At 46.3% G+C, this 23,732-nt stretch overlaps 1 protein-coding gene across 2 annotated transcripts in view; it reads right to left on the bottom strand.

Moving 5' to 3' along the window:
• The window catches only part of RECK (reversion inducing cysteine rich protein with kazal motifs), a 677,252-nt gene that overhangs the window by 66,775 nt on the left and 586,745 nt on the right, over positions 1 to 23,732 (bottom strand). For both annotated transcript variants that reach the window (XM_073678381.1, XM_073678382.1), the window contains one exon: positions 22,749 to 22,959. In XM_073678381.1, the coding sequence (XP_073534482.1) occupies positions 22,749 to 22,959 (211 nt within the window). The remainder of the gene's footprint in view (positions 1 to 22,748; positions 22,960 to 23,732) is intronic.

The following is a 23,732-nucleotide window of genomic DNA, read 5'->3' as shown; positions in this document are numbered from 1 at the left end:
AAAGCATCTCTGCATCCCACGTCACTGCCTAAAACCATGGTCATCAGATGTGATCCTATATTACTGCAGTAATAATATGGACATTTTTGGCAATGTGACAAATATTAAACTCCATTTAAAATGGGCACGGCGTGTGGCAAGGGACGGGGAAGTGAAAACAATGATGATGGTGCAAGCAGAGGCCGAGGCCATGGGCAAGATGAAACTGTGCCTGCTGAGAGACCACAACAAGCACCCACATTATGTCGACCTAGCTTCCTGTTTTCTAGGGGTTTGCGGAATACCACAGTTGAAGCCAGACCAGTGTGAAAAGGTTGTTGGTTGGATAGCAGATAAATAGATAACGCTTCCAGTCAGTTTGCAACCACCACCCCGTTTCCCACACTGTCCAATCTCAGTAACCATGAGTCTGGACTAAAATATTATTATAGTGCCAATTATTTAATGGCGCTATACATGTGAAAAAGAGGTATACATAGCAAAAACAATTACAATAATTTTGAACAAAAACGTGACGGCGACTGGTACAGGAAGAGAGAGGATTCTGCCCACGAGGACGCAGTCTACAAGGGATCGATGAGGATACAGTAGGTGAGGGTAGAGCTGGTCATGCAGCGGTATGCTGGAGCGGTGGTTACTGCAGGTTGTAGGCTTGTCGGAAGAGGTAGGTCTTCGGGTTCCTTTTGACGGTTTCCATGGTAGGCGAGAGCCTGATTTGAGAAATCTTGCATGTGATTGTGGGAAGAGGAGGTAAGAGGGGAGTAAAGAAGGAGATCTTGTGAGGATCGAAGGTTGCGTGCAGGTAAGTGCCGGGAGACTAGGTCACAAATGTATGGAGGAGACAGGTTGTGGATGGCTTTGCATGCCAAGGTTAGGGGGTTTTGAACTGGAGTCTCTGGGCAATGGGGAGCCAGTGAAGGGATTGACGGAGAGAAGAGGCCAGGGAATAGCAGGGGGACAGGTGGATTAGTTGGGTAGCAAAGTATAAGATAGATAAAAGGGGTGTGAGTGTTAGAAGGGAGGCCACAGGGCAGGAGGTTACAGAAATCGAGGTGGGAGATGATGAGGGCATGCACAATTGTATTTTCAGATATTTTGTTTGAGGGATGTGCGGATCCGGGAGATTTTTTTTTACTTGGAGTCGGTATATTCCTCACCCTGATCCTCCTTCCTTCCACCATGCCGAGTGCCTGGAGACAACTGATCCCATACTTGGACACTCCAAAGAACTGTTTTGTTCATCTTTCCATTTATAGTTTCTGGCCTCTCGCTCGGTCTGCTTCAACCTGGGCAACAGGAGATCGCATGTAGCGATGCCCAAATATTTCAGCAGCCATGGTCACACGAAGGTGACAGTGAGAAAGTGCAATTACTATCGCAAAAGGTGGATGATGATGAGAGACAATGAACAGAAAATCAGGAGGAGGACCAGGGTGCGGAAGTGTAAGACAAGGCAGTGGATGATGAAGTCACTGACCCTATCTGGTAAGGTGACATGCATAGCGAGGAAAGCAGCGCAGAGAGAGGCGTAGCACCACAACAGGCAGGAAGAAACAGTGGGGTGGCCACAGACAAAAGGCGGGCAAGTGTTTCCCAAAACACCAATACCAAGGAAGTAGCCAGTCCAACTGCTAGGTCTTCCCGAGTCTGGCTCTTTCTTAAAGACTGTCCAGTTAGCCCCAAAAAGGCCATTTGCAACATCTGCCATGCCAGCATCAGCAGGGGCATCAAAACTACCAGCCTGACCACCGCCAGCATGCTCAGGCACATGAAAGCAAAGCACCCGACTAGTTTAGCCAAACGTCAGGGTCCAGAAACAGTGTCTACAGGTGGCACCACTGCCTCTTCCCGTTGTACGAGCATGCCAAGCATCCGCCCATGGTGCAAGCAAAGAAGCCTCCCACCCTGCACCTGTCGTTGCACACTTGCAACCATCACAGTCAGCAACCTTGTCCACATCCTTGTCCCAGCGCAGTGTTCAGTTTTCCCTACCCGAGTCCTTGGAATGCAAGCGCAAATACGCCGCCACCCACAGGCCTCAATACTAAACTGCCACATTTCTCAACTGCTTGCATTAGAAAGTTTACTTTTTAGGCTCTTGGAGGCAGAAGCTTCCCGCAACCTCATGGCGGCGGCTGCCCCTCGATACTCGGTCCCCAACCTCCACTATTTCTCTTGGTGTGTGGTCCCCACTTTAAACAAGTGTCCCACCAAGAGGACAACTGTCCATGTTCTCCTCATCCTCCTGAATAACCCTCCCTAATCCTTGACCTGTGTGTCATGGGTGTGTCAGAGGTGATAGACAGTCGCCCTGCAGTGGTTTGCAGGAGATCTCCACGTTTGGCAATGCAGACAGCTGCCTAGATAGTAGGCTGTGTTTAGGACCCAGCGACTACCTCCCTTTAGTCTGGCTGTATATATACCTGGTGTGTCTAGGTGGGCGTCGCCGGTCACACTCATTTCTACTTGGAACTTGGCTGAAGCAGCATTACGTCCTCTCTGGAATCTTGAGGCCTTGTGACCTGTTGGAGTTTCTTCTAAAGCTGAGTTGTTGTTCCCCTGTGTTGTCTTACGATTTTGTCTTTACAGTGCTAGCGGAGGTTGACTAGTGCTCATCTCCTTCCACCCCCAGCTATAGCCTTAAGCCAGGGATAGTAGGGCGAGGCACATGATTGGCGACAGCTGCGGAGGCTGTATAGGGACGTTAGGGGAAGACAGGGTGACGCTAGTCCAGATTAGGAGGTCACCTCTTCCCCCTTTCCCTAGTGTCTGGGCTCCCTTTCCCCTCTGTGTTGCACTCATACCTGGCGTGACTCTCTGTGTGGCACTCACACCTGGCGTGACACTGTGGATGTGTGCTTCAAAGGACAATTGAACTATTTAAGGAACATATGCCTCTGTAGCAGTAGATTAGAGACAGAGAATTGAAAGAGACTTTATAAGGAGAATCAAAGATCAGACTCTCTGCAGACTATCAGATTGGTAGCATGGCTTTATCCAAAGAGACCCGACATTGCAGGAGAGGAGCCATGGAGCAGCCAGTGCAGCCTGCGAGCCTCAGATATGGCTCAACTGTGTGAACAGGAAAAATAAAGCTAGACTCATTGAGTGGATGAGGAGCTCTAATGTATCACTGGTGCAAGAGAATGGACAAAGGAAATATGGTGGCCCCCCTCCAGGTTGGGTTGGAGAAGCTCCTCCACATGGTTCTGAAATTTTTATTGGCAATATTCCTTAGGAGATATATGAAGATGCGTTGATACCCCTCTTTCAGTCTGTGGGAAAGCTGTATGAGTTTCGCGTAGTGATGACCTTCAGTGGATTAAACCGTGGCTTTGCTTATGCATGTTATTTCTCAAAATGCATTGCAGATCAGGCCATTGCCCAACTCTTCAGTCATGAAATTCAAGGCGTAAAGATTAGTGCTGAGCGAGTATGATTCGCTTACCCTTTCGGCGAGCACTCTCAGGTGCTCGCCAAGTATTTTGGCATGCTCGGCATTTCTGTCACTGTCGCTGCGGCTGCAAGTGTCACGTCTATTAGACAGCTGTGACACATGCAGGGATTGACACTTGCAGCCGCGGCGACAGTGAAAAAAATGGCAAGCACGCCAAAATACTCGGTGAGCACCCGAGCATGCTCGCCAAAAGGGTTAATGATTCATACTCGCTCAACACTAGTAAAGATCTTTGTGTGTCGAAGCACCAATCAGTGTGAGCTGATGTTGGATGGGCTGCCATTGCTTATGGAACAAGCTGTACTAGAAGACTTCCTGGGAGAAATGACAGCCGGAATAGATACAGTTTCCCTCTTTGCCAGTCCTTTCACCGACCTAAAAAATATGGCTGTGGTGAAATACAACTCTCACCAAGAAGCAGCCCTGGCTAAGAAAAGTCTGTGTGAAGGTTCCCGGACACTATATGGCTGCATTTTTTTTACTCTAGAATATTACCTGTCTTATCTGAAATTTGTTTACGGGTGAGCTATAGCAGTATGTATAGCGTATTACACTGATCCAGCCAGGTATTATTGCCTTATACTGCAGGCTGCTGGTGCTACAGAAAAAAAAATACAAATCTATTCTATTCCCTATTGATACCACTGTTAGATGCATTTACAATAGGGACAGGTGCTGATTGGTGGCATCATCAGCTCGAGATGAGTGTTCATTCTGGTTGCATAAATCTCTTCCACAGTCCATACCTTTTTTTTTTATTATTTGGCCTTATATATAAGTCATGACCTTGCAAAGAATGTTTCTTAACATTTCTTCCAGGAAAATCCATTTTAGCTTTGTTTTTGTATGTCCGTAAAAATGGCGTAATACTCTGACAACATTGCTCACAGATATGCAATTGGTCAGTGACCAAGTGTGAATAGCTAGAAAAACATACAATTGACAGACTTTAAATAGAGTGTAATATCTGGCATGCTCCACAAAATGTCACGATTATTACCTCAGCAATATCGGATCACGTCTGATGAACATTGTTTTATGCAGTGGCTGCTAGTATGATATTGGTCAGCGACCAAGTGTGAATAGGTTTGAACAACAAACAACTGGCAGACTTTAAATGGAGTGTAATATCTGGTACACTCCCCCAAAAATCTGGATTATTAGCGCAGTAATATCTGATCCTGTCTGATGACCACGGTTTTAGACAGTGGCCTATTAGTGTGATATTGGTCAGCGACCAAGTGTGAATAGTTTTGAACAACACACAACTGGCAGACTTTAAATCGAGTGTAATATCTGAAACGCTCCCAAAAAATTCTGGATCATTAGCGCAGTAATATCTGATTCCATCTGATGGACACGGTTTTAGGCAGTAGCATTAGAGATATGGTATTGATCAGCGACCAAGTGTGAATAGGTTGAACAACACTTAACTGGCAGACTTTAACTGGAGTATAATATTTGGCACGCTCCAAAAAATGTCACAGTTATTACCGCAGTAATATTGGATCACGTCTGATGATGGACAAGTTTCTGTACTTCCACAATACAGCAATGCGAATGAAATAAAAAAAATCTGGCTGTATTCTGCTAACAAACAAATGGAGCAGTAACATGGTGTACTGTATTGCTTTTTAAGCAAATAATCAGGATTAAGAGCAACAAAAAAATTAACCCTGATATCTAGGGCTATGGATATCTGTAACAGCAGCAGAGCAGATCGAACATGCAAGGGACCCTATTCTGCTCATACACTCTCCACAAACTCTGCCTCCCTAACTCCTGCTATCACCAAGATTAATGATATATGCAGCTGGATTAGCCCTTAGAAGGACTGTTAGTTCAGATGTGTATATATAGCTGTGGAATAGCTAATACCTGACAAATAAACTGCCAATTCTCTCCCTAGCTCAGCAGCAGCCCTACCTACTCTGCCTGCCTGAAGGGTAGACTGTGACGAGCATAGGGTCACTGGGTCTGATATAGACCCGATGATGCTATGCGGCCAGCCAATCACTGTAATGCCACAACCAACATGGCTGCGTTATTACAGTGAGTGGCAGGCTATCCCTGCATATTTATTCGTTTAAACAGCACCAAACATACGAGGTGGGGACTCGGGATCCAGCCCGAGCATCCCAGAAATACTCGCCAAGCATCTTGAGCAGTGAGATGCTTGGGCAAGTACAAAGCAGGAGCGAGCAAACTCGCTCATCACTAACCGACACCTCTTTCACTACAGCCAACCCAGCAGATGGACACTCAACCATGAGTCTTCACATTTCCCTGAATTAGGGGCTGACACCAAAGTGGCATCAATTTCTCTAGAGTACAAATAGTATAATCAGGACTGACACCACTTCCACTACAGCCAACCCAGCAGATGGAGACCAAATCAGGAGTGTTCTCATTTCCAAAAATTAGTGTTAACATCTGCAGCAGCAGCAGGCACAGAAGCTACACTAAAGATTAGTGTTGAGCCACTCCCGTAGTGTTCGAGTTCGGTTCGGTTCGTCGAACACCCGTGTGTTCGCCGAACTGTTCGTCGAACTGTTCGTCGAACACCTTCGAACACCGTTAAAACCAATGGCAGGCAAACAAAAACACATAGAAACACATAGAAAACACCTTCAAAGGTGTCCAAAAGCTGACAAACTGCTCAGAAGACACAACTAACACATGGAAAAGTGACAAGTACATATAGTCATGCGAAAAGAAAAGAGGTGGAGGAGTAAAAGGAGGGGGAGACACAGATATAGGCATGTCATGCCCTTCTAAAATCCAAAAAGTGAGAAGCCGACACGTTCAGTCCGCTCCTGCCCGTGCCACCTCCGTGTCGCCGGGTTTGTGCCAGAGCCGCGGTGAACCCTGACGGCCAGCCCCCCTCTCCCAATATTGGTGCCTGTCTGCTGGTGGGTCGAGCAAGCCCCCCTGTGGTGGAGGCAGCTCTAAGCTTTTTAATTTAAATTGTCTCTCTAATTTGAATAAATACACTTTAAATCCATTTACAAGGATCTATTGGAGGGCAAGTCTCATGCCAGCAGCCGCGTAATTCCAGCTCCAGTAGCGTCCACTAAAGCTGCTGCAGTTAAAAAGCTTTTATAAGGATCGAGCTCGGCTGTCCACCGCAAGGCATCCTACTGCCAGTCCGAGCCCCTATGCCTTGGGGTGCCTCCTGATGCTCTTCACTGAGTATCCCGTGGTCCCGAAGCATTTCCTTTGAAAAAATGAAGTGTCCAAACTACAGGTGGTGTAGCTTGCTTAACAGCCGGGATAATCCGCTGACTAGCAGACACTGCTACTAGGCACAAAGTATTTCCTGGGCTAGATGCAGTTAAAAATTTGTAATTAGATACTCTCGTTGGATGCTGAGAAAGCATTCCATAGAGTCTCCTGGCACGCCATATATGATTCTCTTAAAAAGCTTGGAGTTGGGGTCTAGGGGACCCTTTTATAGCCAAAATCACGGCCCTGTATCGCAATACGTCACCTAGGCTGAAGATAAATGGAACTGTAGCACCCTGAGGGCTCGGTTGCTACAGAGGTATTGCACCTCACCCAGAGGTGTGATATCTCACTCTCAGGTAAGGATGTAGTGTGGATCAGGACCCGACACCTGCATGCATTACACCACATTGCCGTGGGGCAGGGCGACCAATATGCCCCTGAGATGGGCACGACAGTCCCTGTCCCTGGCTGGAGTGGGGGGAGGGAACACTGAGGAAGGGGAACCCTGTAGTGCAGGAGCAGGGAGGAAGCAGTTCCTGGGTGCATTGAGAAGGGAGTATAAAAGGTGGGCACCATCTTAGTTCAGTGCAGAGAAGTCTGAGCAGAAGTGGCAGGGAGCAGGGGCTCTGCATGAGCTCTGCTCCGGAGGCGGGCCTAGTAACAGAGGCCCAGGCCTGGAAGAGGGAGAAGGAAGGAAGAGGAGCGGAGAAGGCTCCAGGAACGAGGAACAAAGGGATCTCAGGGGTGCGGACGGGCGAGTCGCCACCGCACGCCCGAATCCACCTGCGTGGAGGGGTCAGGCCAAAGGGGGAGACCGGTCCCCGAAACTAGTGGAGGCAGCAAACGACCCTCAGCTAGAAACAGGAGGCTGTGACATTTTATGTGGCGCAGCCTCTCGCTACACCCGCTAGGAAGGCACCACATAGGGTCAGGGAAACTGGCGCCAAGTTTACCAAGAGGAGGCCCGAGGCAGCCGGACAGAAGGGTTGGTAAGAAAGGCCAGACAAAGGACACACAAAGGGGGTCCTGTGAAGCACTCCAAAGTTATCTGGGAGTTGTCTGAGCCCCTCACCTGGTGAGCACAGTACGACGTGGGCAGCCGTTACCTGCAGACGTGGTCTGGATAATAAGAACTGTGAGTAAAGGCCCTGGACTGCATCACTGACTCCGTGTCATTACTGCTGCTGCCCTGCACCATCACCCCCATCCTCCGCATACACTGCCCTGAGGCTATACTCCTCCCGTGGGGAGTTATGCTACGCTCTGCTGCACCCACAACACCAGCCTCAGCGGTCTGCCCTGGAGCGGCGGTTCACTCTGACCGCAATCCACGGGTGGCGTAGTCAGACATTTAAACATCAAAACCACATAAATAGTTTCGCCACTGGTTTGACCGCCCTGAGCCACGGAACCGGGTCGCCGCCACGGAGACTACAACCACCAGCATCCACCAAAAAGGGTCCGGCTCCGGGTGTCCCAAGGCCCAGGGGGCGCGTCAGAACATTTTCATCACCTTTCACAATCACCAATGGGACAAGGCAGGGATGTTCTCTGTCCCCTCTCTTATACATCCTAGTGACGGAGCACCTGCTCTCATCAATTCGCCAAAACCCCAATATTAGGTGGATTGAGGTGGGAGGCACCGAGTACAAGTGCTCTCTATTTGCTGATGATGTCCTAGTATATATCACTCAATCACATATATCCATCCATGCTGTTATGGCTGAAATAGATCACTTTGTTACATGGTCAAATTTTAAAATCAATGAAGCGAAGTCTGAGGCCCTCGATGTCTCCCTCCCCAAATCCATATAGGATTCCATCCAGTCCAACTTTCCCTTTGCCTGGCCCTCACAGGGTATCAAATACTTAGGAATTCCTATTCATAGAGACCTCTCCCATCTATGTTATCTTAATTTTGGGCCCTTTATTGAACAACTCCATGGTTGGCAAGTTAGAACTGTAAGATTCACTACGTGAACCACTGGTGTTTTGTGGAAAAGCACATGTACACTGTGTTCCAAATTATTATGCAAAAAGTGTTTAGGAGTGATAAGGGAAGAATTTGTTTGTTTGTCAGTTAAACTCATTGATGGTGATGTGTGTCAGGGCTCTTTATATCACTGTAAGCAATTGCAGACACCTGTGCTAATTAGTTTTGGCAGGTGTGTCCAATGAAAGGCAAGACTACTTAAGAAGGCTGTCTCACATTATTAAGCAGCCTACATTTTCTGCCAAAATGGGAAAGAAAAAGGATGTGTCGGCTGCTGAGAAGCAACAAATTGTGGAGTGTTTAGGTCAAGGCATGACTACAATCAACATTGTGCGATGATCAGGATGAAGTGTCTTGGCAATCAAGAAGTATGTAGCTGATTCACAGTACACACGTGTGCGTGCTGATAAGGGCAAATTGAGGACTCTTTCCTACAGGCAATTATGTCAGGTTGAAAGAGCAGCGGCAAAAAAGCCTTGTCATAGCAGCAGACAAGTTTTTGAAGCTGCTTGTGCCTCCAACGTCCCCCAAACAACAAGATGCAGGGTCCTTCAGAGGTTTGCAGCTGTGCATACGCCATCCTGTCGACCTCCTCTATCCACTTCACACAAGCAGAAACGGCTCCAGTGGGCCAAACATTACATGAAGACTGATTTCAAAACTGTTTTGTTCACGGATGAGTGCCGTGCAGCGCTCGATGGTCCAGATGGATGGAGTGGAGGATGGCTGGTTGATGGACACCCCACGCAAACACGGCTACAGCGCCAACAAGGAGGAGGTGGAGTAATGTTTTGGGCTGGAATCATGGGGAGAGAGATTGTCGGCCCCTTTAGGATCCCTGAAGGCGCTAAAGATGAACTCCATAATGTATGTGGATTTTCTCAAACAGCACTTCCTGCCATGGTTCAAGAAGAAGAACCGTGTATTTCACAGCAAGATCATTTTTCTGCATGATAATGCACCATCTCATGCTGCACATAAAACATCTGCATCTCTGGCTGATATGGGCATAAAAGGGGACAAACTTATGGTGTGACCCCCATGCTCCCCTGACCTCTACCCCATTCAGAACCTTTGGAGCATCATTAAAAGGAGTGTCTATGATGGCGGGAGGCAGTTCACATCTAAGCAACAGCTCTGGGAGGGTATTCTGTCCTCATGCAAAACAATTGAAGCAGAAACCATCCAAAACCTGACAAATTCAATGGACGAGAGAGTTCAGAAGCTCCTTTCGAACAAGGGGTCCTATGTGAAAATGTAACATCACCTAGAATAAAGTTTTGAGTTGAAAACTGTTTGATTTCAGTTTCTAACAACCTGCTAATGCTTATAATTTCAAAAATGACCATTTTTTTGGTCTTTATTAAAATGAAAAGGTTGATCGAAAAGTTTGGGGGATCTAAGAGTGTGGCAACCCAGTAGTCATGATTACTTCGAATTCTGACAATATGAGGGTCATGCTGCAGGTAGTGCAGCAAGAAGGCACTTATGTGTCTTGCGCATCTCGGAGCCCCAAAATTATTTTCCGGGCTAGATGCAGCTAAAAATTATTATTAATTTTAAATCTGGTGAAGCTTTAGTATAGATGGCCTAATAGGATCAGTGCTGCACACTGCTACAAAGCCCAAATTATTTTCCAGTCAAGATACAGATAAACATGATTAGTAATTTTAAATCTGGTGGAGCTTATTATAGATGGCCTAATAGAATCAGTGCTGCACACTGCTACAAAGCCCAAATTATTTTCCAGCCAAGATACAGATAAACATGATTAGTAATTTGAAAGCTTAAAACGGTTGGTAGGGTGATTTTAACCAATCAAGCTTTTACTCTCCCCAGGATGACACAGGGGTAGAAAAGTCGTTTCGGATCCATGATTTGTTCATCTTTATGAACGTGAGTCTGTCTACATTATCAGTGGAGAGCCGCGTGCGCTTATCTGTCAGCACACCACCAGCAGCGCTGAACACACGTTCAGACAGAACGCTGGCTGCGGGGCATAACAAGATCTCCAAGGCGTAAGTGGCTAGCTCCGGCCATTTATCCAGATTGGAAGCCCAAAAAGAGCAAGGGTCCAGTGACACAGTCATGGCTTCAATGTTTACTTGGAGATACTCCTGTACCATCGTCTCTAGGCGTTGACTATGTGTCAGACTTCTTGTCTCCTGTGGCCTTGCAAAGGATGGGCTAGAAAAGTGGTGAAATGATTCCGCAAAATTGATGTTACCAGCAGATACTGTGGTTCTGTTACGGTTTGAGTGCTGAACACTTGACGGTCCCACGGTTGGCAAGTTGGAACTGTGAGATTCACTACGTGCACCACTGGTATTTTGTGGAAAAGCACATGTAAGATTCTGCAACAGTCTCTGCTGATACTCCTGCATGCGTGCATCCCTTTCTATGGCAGGAATAATTTCTGCAAATTTACCTTTGTACCGGGGATCTAACAGTGTGGCAACCCAGTAGTCAGGATTATTTCTAATTCTCACAATTCGAGGGTCATGTTGCAGGTAGTGCAGCAAGAAGGCACTCATGTGTGTTGCGCATCCAGGAGCACCAAGTCCCTGTTGTGTTGGTGGCGAGGTAACAATCATGCTTCCTTCCTCTGTCCTCTCCCCCCAACCTCGCACAACAGAAATGTGATCAAGGTCTCCCTCATCTGATGAGTCTTCCATCAGTTCGTCCTCCACTTCTTCCTGGGCTCCTGCACCTTCCTCACTAGTTTGGCTGCTACCATGCGCCCTGGTAAAACCATCTCCCCCACCCTCACATGCCTGCCGCCTTGGTGCTGCCGACCGTCTGGACCTTGCAGATGTTAGCCCTTCCGCATACAACTCCTCCTCCTCTACTTCCTCCACCTCCTCTTGTGCCACCACCTGACTCCGTTTTCTGTTTAACATGTGCTCCAGCATGTAAATCACCGGAATAGTCATGCTGATAATGGCATCGTCAGCACTAAACATCTTCGTCGCCATTTCAAAACTGTGCAGAAGGGTGCATAGGTCCCTGATCTGAGACCACTCCTCCAGCGTGATTTGCCCCACCTCTGGATCTCGTTGGCCCAGGCTATACGTCAGAACGTATTGCACCAGGGCTTGTCGGTGCTGCCACAGTCGCTGCAACATGTGCAGAGTTGAATTCCACCGGGTAGGCACATCGCATTTTAGCCGGTGAAGTGGCAGGCCCAACGACTTCTGTAGAGATGTAAGTCGCTGAGCTGCGGGATGCGAACGGCGAAAGTGAGCACACAGCGACCGTGCCCTCTGCAGAAGGCCATCTAGTCTGGGATAGTGGGCTAAAAATTGCTGGACAACAAGGTTCAACACGTGAGCCATACAAGGCACGTGTGTGACATTGCCCCGGCGAAGGGCCGCACCCAGGTTTGCAGCATTGTCGCACACGGCCTTCCCTGGTTTCAGGTCCAGTGGAGACAACCATTCATGAAATTGGTTCTCCAGAGCTGACCACAACTCCTCAGCTGTGTGACTCACATTTCCCAGACATTTCAATGTAAAAACCGCCTGATGACGTTGAGCCCTACTGCCAGCATAGTAAGGAGGTGTGCAGGATCCCTTCTGCGCAGTTAGAAAGCTTGTGGCATGACCAGACAGGCTTTGGGTGCAGGTGGAAGACCGAGAGGAGGTTGAGGAGGCAGAAGCAGGGGAGGAACTTTGACATAAAGAGGATTGACGCACAACTCGTGGGGACGGCAAGACTTGGACAGCAGCCCCTTGTCCTGCTGTCACCATAGTTACCCAGTGCCCAATCAGCGACATGTAACGCCCCTGTCCATGCCTACTCGTCCAAGTGTCTGTGGTGAAATGCACCCTGTCACACACAGAGTTTCTCAAAGAAGCGGTGATGTTGTGTGCGACATGCTGGTGGAGCGCAGGCACACCTTTCTTTGAGAAGTAGTGCCGACTGGGCATCTGGTACTGGGGCACTGCGACGGACATAAGGTCTCGAAAATCCTCTGTGTCCACCAGGCGGAAAGGCAGCATTTCTGTAGCCAAGAACTTGCAGATGGTGAAATTCAACCTCTTAGCTTTCTCATGGCTAGGAGGAAATGGTCTTTTACTTGTCCACATCTGAGGGATCGAGGGCTGGCTATTGTGCTTAGACGGGGTTGATAAGGGTGTCCCCGGCAAACTGCCGGTCTGTGAGGAAGATGCAGGCGGACATGTTAGGTTGCCTTCATCCAAAGGTGGTGCTATCGATGTCGGACAGCGCTCAACACCAGCTGGTGTTACCACCTCCAAAGAAAATGATGACCTGCCAATCACGCTGGCTGTTGCGGGTAAAGAGGTGGCAGGTCTGCGCCCCAAAACAGGTGTGACTGCTGTCCCCCCAGTCACAGAGGATGAAGAGGCCGCGGATGCACAAGATATGGCAGACGGTGGTTGGCCCGGCCGGCTAGGCCGCATTGTAGCACACTGAGCTTCCCACTGCAACTTATGCTTCATGTCCATGTGCCGGTTCATGCATGAAGTACTCAAACTATGTATTTTTTGGCCTCTACTTAGCTTTTGCTGACAAATGTTACAGATAACACGAGTTGGGTCATCTTTATCGATCTGAAAAAATGCCCAGGCTATGCAAGGCTTAGCACCCATGCGACCTGAAGAGCCACCACGACTTGTGGTGAGAGGCAGAGTTGTGTTTGAGGATGCAGTTGTTGACGTGCTTCCAGTACTACGTCTCTGTCCAGGAAGGCGCAACCTGACCTCGTCGTCACTAGCATCTTCCTCCACCTCCTCTGCTGACCTCATCTCTTGGCTGACTGTGGGTTGACAGTAAGTGGGATCTCCAACCTCATCATCATCACCCTGTGCGTTATCACACCCGTCGTCCTCAGAGCCAACCTGTTCCTGCCCTGACAAAAAACTAAAGTTGTCGCTCCAATCAGGTATTTGAGTCTCATCATCGTCTTCCTCATTGTCTCCACCAACAGGAGTTACAGTTGGGAATGAGGGTCTACATTATGGTCAGAACCTTCTGCGTCTGGTCCTGGATCCGACTCATAAAGATTCTGGGCATCAGTGCAGATCATTTCCTCGTCTGGATTCACAGAAGCGCTGGAGTCGACCTCTGATTCCCAGGCTATAGTATGAGTAAACAGCTCTGCAGACTCAACCATCTGTTCTACCTCATACTCAGACGGGCAGCTGGAGATTTGGGAGCTGTGAGGAAGCAAGTGCGATTGGGGTGACACCTTTGAGGACTGGAGTATTTGTGATGTTGAAGTTGATGTGGAGGAGAGCCCACTTAAAGGAGCACTTGATATCCGTTGAAGCACCTGCTGTTTTTGTGCCTCATCTGGAATTTGTAGCGATTGGGGTGGCCGTAAGAAAGGGATCTTATCACATTGTCCGCTAAAATAAGTAGACATTTTAGTTTGGCTGGAAGATGGTCTTTCTTCTGCAGATGTTACTGTTGCTTTAACACCTACCCCAGGGACACAACCTTTTTTCCCCTTCCCAACACGCCTATTCCCCTTTCCACCAGCAGCAGGCCTTTTTCCACTCATTTTGGTGGTTAACTAATTAACAACTCTGGAGTTGTTTGCACAAAAAAACAATGGATGGGAACCGAGCAGAGCTGAGTGGCCAAACTGTGGTATTAGGCCAAAACTATTGGCTGGGTTAGATGCAGAAAAAAATTATATTCAATTTGCAACCTGATGGAGGTCAGTATAGATGGACTAATAGAGAAAGTCCCACACACTGCTAGAAGGCCAAATATTTTTTCAGAGCTAGATGCAGAAAAAAATATATTCAGTTTGCAACCTGATGGAGGTCTGTATAGATGGATTAATAGAACAAGTCCCACACACAGCTAGAAGCCCAATATTTTTTCAGAGGTAGATGCAGAAAAAAATATATTCAGTTTGCAACCTGATGGAGGTCAGTATAGATGGACTAATACAACAAGTCCCACACACAGCTAGAAGCCCAATATTTTTTCAGAGGTAGATGTAGAAAAAAATATATTCAGTTTGCAACCTGATGGAGGTCTGTATAGATGGATTAATAGAACAAGTCCCACACACAGCTAGAAGCCCAATATTTTTTCAGAGGTAGATGCAGAAAAAAATATATTCAGTTTGCAACCTGATGGAGGTCAGTATAGATGGACTAATACAACAAGTCCCACACACAGCTAGAAGCCCAATATTTTTTCAGAGGTAGATGCAGAAAAAAATATATTCAGTTTGCAACCTGATGGAGGTCTGTATAGATGGACTAATACAACAAGTCCCACACACAGCTAGAAGCCCAATATTTTTTCAGAGGTAGATGCAGAAAAAAATATATTCAGTTTGCAACCTGATGGAGGTCAGTATAGATGGACTAATACAACAAGTCCCACACACAGCTAGAAGCCCAATATTTTTTCAGAGGTAGATGCAGAAAAAAATATATTCAGTTTGCAACCTGATGGAGGTCTGTATAGATGGATTAATAGAACAAGTCCCACACACAGCTAGAAGCCCAATATTTTTTCAGAGGTAGATGCAGAAAAAAATATATTCAGTTTGCAACCTGATGGAGGTCAGTATAGATGGACTAATACAACAAGTCCCACACACAGCTAGAAGCCCAATATTTTTTCAGAGGTAGATGCAGAAAAAAATATATTCAGTTTGCAACCTGATGGAGGTCTGTATAGATGGATTAATAGAACAAGTCCCACACACAGCTAGAAGCCCAATATTTTTTCAGAGCTAGATGCAGAAAAAAATTATATTCAATTTGCAGCCTGATGGAGGTCAGTATAGATGGACTAACAGAATGATGCTATGCCCAAAAGATTTTACTTCACTAGGTGCAGTAAAAAAATTGGTATTCTATACACAGGTGGTATATCTTGCAACACAGATAGGCTACTCCACTGACTAACACACTCTGCAATAGGCCAAAAAGGATTAGCTTTGCTAGATTCAGCCAAATGCTGTGAAAAAAACTTGCACAGCACTGGCACAGACCTGCCTGGCAAAAACTGATAGGAACTGATGTAACCTAGTCCTGAAAAGGACTGCAATTACAATTAGTCTTTACTCCCACAATCTATCTATTTAAGAGCACAGACCTGCCTGATAAAAGTCGTAGGAAATGCTGTAACCTAGTCCTTAAAAGGACTGCAATCACAACTATTCCCTACTCCCAAGCTATCTGTAGATTTGTGCGAAAATTGGCTTGAAATTAACAAGGTATAGCGCACACAGCAACAGCGGTGCCGTCTAACACGCAGCTGCAGCAGTGAGAAAATGGTGGCGACGGGGAAAATGGCTTGGTCTTATAGGGCAAGGACATGTGACATACACTGCCAATGACACATGCCCTTGCTTGTGTGAAAAAAAGCACTTCGCTCCGTGTGTGCGCTGCTGATAGGCTGACAGATTGCACCTCCCCACTGTAAATGCGGGAAAGAGGAAAAAAAATGGAGCTCTTCATTGTTCCTGCAGAGATCCATCCCCTGCCCCTCCCCCCACCCCGCTGTACACTCAAACTGCGTATTAACATTAATTTTCATCATTACTGAGAAAAAATCCAGTTATGATTTTGGTGCACGAACAGTTATCGAACATAACCTCGAACAGCCGAATTTTTCTCAAATTGTTCGTGTTCGCCGAACGGCTCGAACACCGCCCAAAGCAGCTCGAATTTGAGATTGGCGAACAGTTCGAGTAGAACAACGCTCATCTCTACTAAAGATATCACAGACAGCAATTACGTGAGATCAATGCAGCACACTAAAAACTACACCATCACCTAGTCTGTACAGTCTGTGATTGGGGTGCAAAAGTCCTTGGAGATCCATGACTTGTTCATCTTGATGAAAGTTAGGTGGTCTGCACTTTCATGGGACAGCCGGCTGCACTTATCTCTCAGGACACCACCAGTAGTGCTGAAGACACATTCTGAGAGAATGCTGGCTGCCGGGCATGATAAAACCTCCAAGGCGTGACAGGCGAGCTCAGGCCACTCATCCATTTTTTAAGACCAAAATGTAAAAGGGTCCAAACCCTACATGATGGTATTGATATTGAGCTCTAGATACTCCTGCACCATCCTCTCCAGTCATTCACCAAGTTTTAGACTTATACTCTGTTGTGCTGGTGCACGAGCTGGTGTTAAACATGTGTGAAAGGACTCACAGAAATTGCTTCTGCCACTTAAGCTGCTGCTAATGTTTTGTCATTGATGAATTGACGTGCCGGAGGTTGGAAGAGTAGAGCTGCGATGCACACTGTGGGCCTCACTGCTGTCTTGGGGAAAACCTTTCTTAGGGTTGTGTAAAAGCTTGTTTCAATACTCCAGCATTTGCGGGTCCCTTTCCAGGGCGGGAAGCATCTGGCAAAATTTACTCTTATAACGTGGATCTAACAGAGTGGCAACCCAGTAGTCAGCACTATTTTGAATCCTAATTATACGGGGATCATGTTGCAGATGAGTGCAGCAAGAAGGCACTCATATGTTTGTCTGGTAGCACCAGCCCCCCTCAATTTCAGTAATCCACCCTCCCTTGGCACCCACCTGTGTAACAACAGTCTGAAACTTAGAGACATTCTTATCCCTTCCGCATCCTCCTCCTCTTCTTGGACCACCACCTCCTCCCACAGGCTATTCAAAGTCTGCTCCAGCATGTAGATGACTGGAATAGTGATGCTGATGACGGCATCATCAGCGCTCCCCAACTTAGTAACCATTTCGAAACTGTGCAGAAGAGTGCAGAGGTTCATAATCTATGCCCACTCCGTAAACGTCATATGCCCCATGTCGGTACTGCCCAGGCCATACGTCATGACATACTGCATCAGGGCTCGGTGTTTCAGCCATAGTCGCTGCAACATGTGCAGAGTGGAATTCCACCGTGTCAGCATTTCACATATCAACCTGTTAACTAGCATGGACAAAGACCTCTGTGCAAGTCGATGACCTGAGGGGTGCGAACGGTGGAAGTGAGCACACAGCTTCTGTGCTTTCTGTAGCAGCTCATCCAGGCCAGGATAGTGGTGTAGAAATTGCTGTACCACCATGTTGAGGATGTGAGACATGCAAGGCACGTGTGTGAGCTTGCCTCAGCCTAGGGCCGCTCCAGGTTCTCACTGTTACCGCACACGGCCTTCCCTGGCTCCAGGTTCAGCGGAGACAACCATTGCTCAAACTAAGCCTGGAGAACTATCCATAACTCTTGAGCTGTATGACTGCGATCTCCAAGGCATATTAATTTTAACACTGCCTGATTGCGATAAGCCCTGGCTGTGCAGTATGGAGGTGGTGTGTATTCGCTCTGCACTGTTGGAATGCGTGTCTCATTAAGGCAGAGGTTGAGGGCACAGGTGGAGGCCCTATAGTAGGTGGAGGAGGCAGAAGCAGTGGAGGAAGTGTGAAATACAAAGGTTTGTTCTGCAAGCCTTGGGGATTCCAATTCCCCTTACCCACCAGAGTCACCCAGTGCCCTGTCAGCGAGATGAAATGCCCTTGGCCATGCTTACTCGTCCAGGTGTCTGTGGTGAAATGCACACTGGCAGACATAGATTTAGTCAAGGAATGGGTGATATTGTCTGCGACATGCTGGTGTAGCGCAGGCACAGCTTTCTTAGAGAAGTAATGGCGACTGGGCAACTGGTACTGAGGGACTGCGATGGCCATCAGCTTTCGGAAACTGTCTATCTACCAGACGGAAAGGCAGCATTTCCATGGCCAACAGATTGGAGATGGTGGAGTTCAACCTCTTAGCTTTCTCATGTGTAAGATGAAACAATCTTTTACGTGACTACAGCTGTGGGACTGAGAGCTGGCTGCAGTGCTGAGAGAGGGCGGAGTACAGTGTACCGGACAAACTGCTGGACTGTGAGATGTTATGGTGGATTCAGAAAGATGTGGTATGCTCGGTGAAACAAAAACAGCAAGCATGTCCGCTTCCGTTACAGCTGACCGGCTCTCACTCAGCCTGACTGGAGCGGGTAAAGAACCGGAGGCTCTGTGGTCAGAGACCTGCGGTACAATACTTGGGACGGTAACAGAGGAGAAGGAAGAAGCAGCAGATGCGGTTGATGGGACAGCTGATGGTTGTTGAGGTCCGCTGGTCTGCATTTTATCGCAGTGAGATTGCCAGAGTAATGCATGTTGATTGCTCATGTGACGGTTCATGCATGTAGTAGTCAAATTATTGCACGCTTTCCCTCTACTGAGTTTATTTTTGCAAAGTTGGCAGATAACGTGAGTTGGCTCATTCCTTGCGGTGTCAAAGAAGGCCCAGACTAGACAACCCTTGCTGCCCCTGCGAGCTGCAGACCCACGACCGCTGCTTGCCACAGCCACAGTTGTGGCTAAGGATGCAGTGCTCATCGTGGTTGTATCACTGCGTGTCTGCGCCATAGGGCACAATGTAACCTCCTCATCTTCCTCCTCCTCAGATGAGCTACTCAGCTGCGTGCCTCTGGGATCACACCAAGTGGGATCTACAACCTCATCATCATCCTCTGTGTTATCCCATTCCTGAGAGTCACCCTCCTCCTCTTCCTGCCCTAACAGCACAGTACAGTCCGTGTGAGCCTCAGGTATCTGAGTCTCATCAGGAATACATCCCCCTCCGGGGGTTAACGTCTGGTGACAAGGGTCAGGATGCTGTTTGGACCCTACTTCGCCCTGCCCCGAATCCAACCTAAAAAAAATTTTGGCATCGGTGCAGATGATTTCCTCCTCTTTGCAGTACACTTCTGATGCCCATGGCATAGCATGTGTGAACAGCTCTGCAGACTCACCCAACTGTGGTTCCCTACAGCCAGTTAGGCAGTTGTACAGTTGTGACGTGGGGGTGGGGAAGCAAGGGTAATTGATGTGCCACTTCTGTGGACTGTACAGTGTGTGATGCTGAGGTGGAGGAAGAGTAGGAAAGGCCACTTGAAGCAGCGCTTGCCATCCATTGGTGCACATGCTCTTTCTGGCTATTATCAACAAGGCGTATCGCTCTGCGGCTGCCAAAGAAAGGGAGTGGAGTAGCTCGTCCAGTAACAGAAGTTGTCAGTTGTCTTTGGATAGGATGTGACGGTGTTGGTTCACTAGTGCTTTCACTAACATTACCACCTACCCCATGTATACCTTGAACACCAAGCCTATTCCCCCTTCTATCACAACCTCTCTTTTTCCCACTCATGTTGCTAAGATAGTGTGGTAGGAGCACGCTATTAGCATAAAAAAATTAGATTTTTTGCTCTGCAATAGCTCTGCACACAGCTGAATTTCAGAGGCACTAAATGACAAGGTGAAATATGGCTTGCTGTATCACGTTAGGAACACAAGAAAGCATTCTTTTTAGTGTGGATGAGGCCTCTATAAAATAGAAGATATGCTCCAACCAATTTCAAACTGACATCTAGCCTGCTGTAGTACATTTGTCACAGAAAAAAATAGATTTTTTTTACTCTACACCAGCTCTGCACACAGCTGAATTTAACCCCCTCAAAATGACAAGGTGGGATATTGCGTGCTGCATCACGTTAGGAACAAAAAAAAATTGATTTTTAAAGGTGTACTTGTACATGGAGCACAATAGAAGCAGTGCACAACAGACTTCTATGAAATGTGCCCTGCTGTCTTTGTCTGGACCTCATTAATGGCACAAGAAAAAAAAATCACAGGACACTAGCTATCTAAACTATCTGACTTAGAAGGAAAAAGAAGCTAAAATTTCTAATGAATCCAGGAGCAGACCAAGAGTATCCTCTCTGATCTCTTATAGTCACAAAATGGCACTAAAAGAACATGGCCGCTCTTTATGTAGAGAGGGAAATGTGATTTCAGCAGCCAATGGCATAGGCCCCTGTATCTGGATATTGTGGATGCTTCCTGCTCCCTGATCGGCTAGCCGCAATTTGCACACATAAAGTTAGGGACAAAAAAAAAAAGATTACAAGTACGCCACTCCTCTGAGCTCACCCTACCACCTGACCTCATCAAAGACATCCCACCTGCTCATCATACACCACCACTACCCTAGCCAAAGTGATAAAAATACTTTAGTGGCAACACAATTATTTCCCACACTTTTACCGAATTCTACCGATTTTCGCCCATTTTAAAAAAAAAATCGCGTTTAGGATCACGAATTCAAATATGCCATATTTGTGCCGAATTTGAAATTGGCGATTGTTTTTTGAACATATTCACTCATCTCTATTGAAGAGTACCTATCACTTGCTCAAAAAATTGCGTTAAATACCTTGTAAAAAATCCCTGAGTTTCCCTGATACTGCTGCTCTATTCCATTTTGCGCTGCGTTGCTCTATTACAGAGGTATTCAAATTTGATTCTTCTTGAGCGCACTATGTGAAATCTCTGCTTTGCAGTCTAATTGAGCCATTCTTCAGTCTTTTTTGGGGGCAAGCTGTGGTTGCAAGGGTCAGGGAGGAATGGAGTGATAGCACATGCCCTTAGAGAAGACTGTAAAGAAATGCCCAATTGGACGGTAAGGAGAGATTTCGCATAGAGCACTCCAGAAAAAACAAATGTGAATATCTCTGCAATGGAGTGATGCAGTGCAAAAAGGAATAGAGCAGCATAATCATGGGAGCACAGGTCTAATGAAAAGGTATTTAAAAGGGAATCTGTCAGCAGGTTTTCCCAATATAAATTAAAGCCACCACCTTTAACTCTTGCACCATAGTCCAGCGATATGTATATAACTCTTGCTACATATCCAAGTGCATTACAACAGCGCATGCCCAGGTCTGTGCTTTCACTGCGCAGGCGTGAGATTTGCAGCTCTTTGTGCATGATGTTTGATGTGTCATCCATATTAATCAAGGCAGAAGGATGCAATCACAGGGAGATAGAAGGTGCTGGACAAACACAAGCAACACCCCTCAGAATAAACCATGCCAGTTATCATTAATGGTGTCATTAGGGAAAACCTGCTGACAAGATCCCTTGAACTACATGTTTTTGAGCAAGTGACAGATGCTCTTTAAAGCGAACCTGTCATCAGGATTTTGCTAAGTACACTACAGGCAGTGTCGAGTTGGCGCCGTTACACTGATTAAAATATTTGAGTTGATGAAATCCGTCTTGTGGTCCTTCTTTAATCTTTATTTGCAGCTTTCAGTTAATGAGATTCTCGCGCTCTGGGACGGGCTTGCAGGTGGGTCTTTATTTTGTGGTCTGTTCTCATATTCATCCTTATCGGCTTAAATGACAGGCCACTGAACCTTCAGTGACCTGCCTCCTATTTTAAATACTTGCACAGTTCATATTGTGGTCTTTAAAAAAAAAAAAAAGTAACTTCAGAAAAATGGCGCCAGCATCTGCATATGCGCAATGACATCTATTGTTCGCTTATAGATGCTACTGTGCATTTGCCATGGCCATTTTGCTGGAGCCAATTTTTTTTTATGCTCCAACAAAACGGCGCATGCGCAGTAGCATCTATCTGCAAGCAATGCTCTTATTCTGCACAAGCCCCGCCCACTGGTGGGTGACGCATGCACCGTAGCATCTAGTGCTTGCCGATATATGCTACTGCGCATGTGCTGGCGCCATCTTGTTGGAACAAAAAAAATTTAAAGATCACAATATGAACTGCGCAAGTGCAGTATTTAAAAGAGTAGGCAGGTCACTGAATGTTCAGTGACCTGTCATTTAAGCCACAAAGATGAATATGAGAACAGAGCACCAATAAAAGCCCTGCCCCACAGCCCGCCCCGGAGCACGAGAATCAAATTAACTCCAAACTGCAAATGAAGATTAAACAAGAACCACAAGACGGATTTCATCAACACAGGTAACATTTTAATCAGTGTAAAGGCGCCAACCTGACATTGCCTGTAGTTTACTTAGCACAATCGTCATGACAGGTTCACTTTAAATGATTATAATCTAATACTGCAGAACATAATCTAAGAGAAGGTACGATAAAAAAATAGTCTGAAGTACTGCATGTTCAATTGGTCACAAATGCGATATTTTCTTCATATGAAGATGCTGTCAAGGCCAAATCTCAAAGTAAGACCTTTACTTATTATCAATTGTCAGACAGACATCTCTCACTATAAATGCACATACTTACCAGGAGGTATGACTGCTTTACAGCCAACCTTAGGCTTGGTAGGGCACTTAATGGAGGCACATTCTGAATGAAAACTGTGCTCTGATAATATCCCAATATCTTGACACCTGCCATAATAATCCACAGCAATACGGTCGGAATAAGCACTGCATACATTAGTATATGTTTCCCCATTGTGTCCACAGACTGGTTCCATAGATTTGCAGAAAGTCTATAAAATTTCAAAACATTTACGGTTAGATAATACTTTACATATAAGGCTCTTTGGTAAACAGCATGTAAAATCTGTTGTACTTGAATTCTAAGCCAAAAGAAAAATATGAACAATGTCTCAGATTTATTAATACTATTTAATTTTAGACAGGATAAAACTAGATTAGACAAGCAGAAACTGAGACAAATTTATCACAATGGTGCATGCTCTATGATAAATCTGGCACATCTTATTAGCCTTGTTAGACACTTCCTTTCTTATGCTACCTCTTGCCTGGCTTACTTCAACAGTATTTTGCACAAGAAAATGATGCACTCTGTCAAAAAATGTAGCGCACTTCTACAGACTTTAATTCAAGTGAGGGGCAAAAATTATTTAAAATAAACATTTTTTCTAATCATAGGTTTTTCATTATCTCTCTCCTATTTATCCAAATGCTATAAAGCCATCTCCCACAAAGCACTTTGCAGCGTTTACCAGCGTTATCTCCTGTGTAAAAAGTCACACATTTCTCAAAATGGCGCAAAGTTTCACAAATAATATTTACTGTACATATAATCACATGGAGTGGATTGAAGTACATTTGTGACAAATTTTGTGACTTTCCTAAAAGTCGCCAATGATGAATCAGGTGAAAACAGCAGGACATCCCAAACTCCACCCACAATGGTGAACATAAAAAAGGCTAAAATAAGATAGAGTTTTAGAAAGTGCAAATTAAAAGAATTAAATTAAATGAATCAAGAGATTTATGTGCAAATGAAAAACAG

This window comes from Phyllobates terribilis, unplaced genomic scaffold (assembly GCF_046119375.1).
Source record: "Phyllobates terribilis strain yellow unplaced genomic scaffold, ASM4611937v1 Scaffold_4__5_contigs__length_816908805, whole genome shotgun sequence".
NCBI lineage: Eukaryota > Metazoa > Chordata > Amphibia > Anura > Dendrobatidae > Phyllobates > Phyllobates terribilis.
The sequence above is the reverse complement of the archived record's forward strand: the minus strand, read 5'-3'. Positions and strand labels throughout refer to the sequence as shown.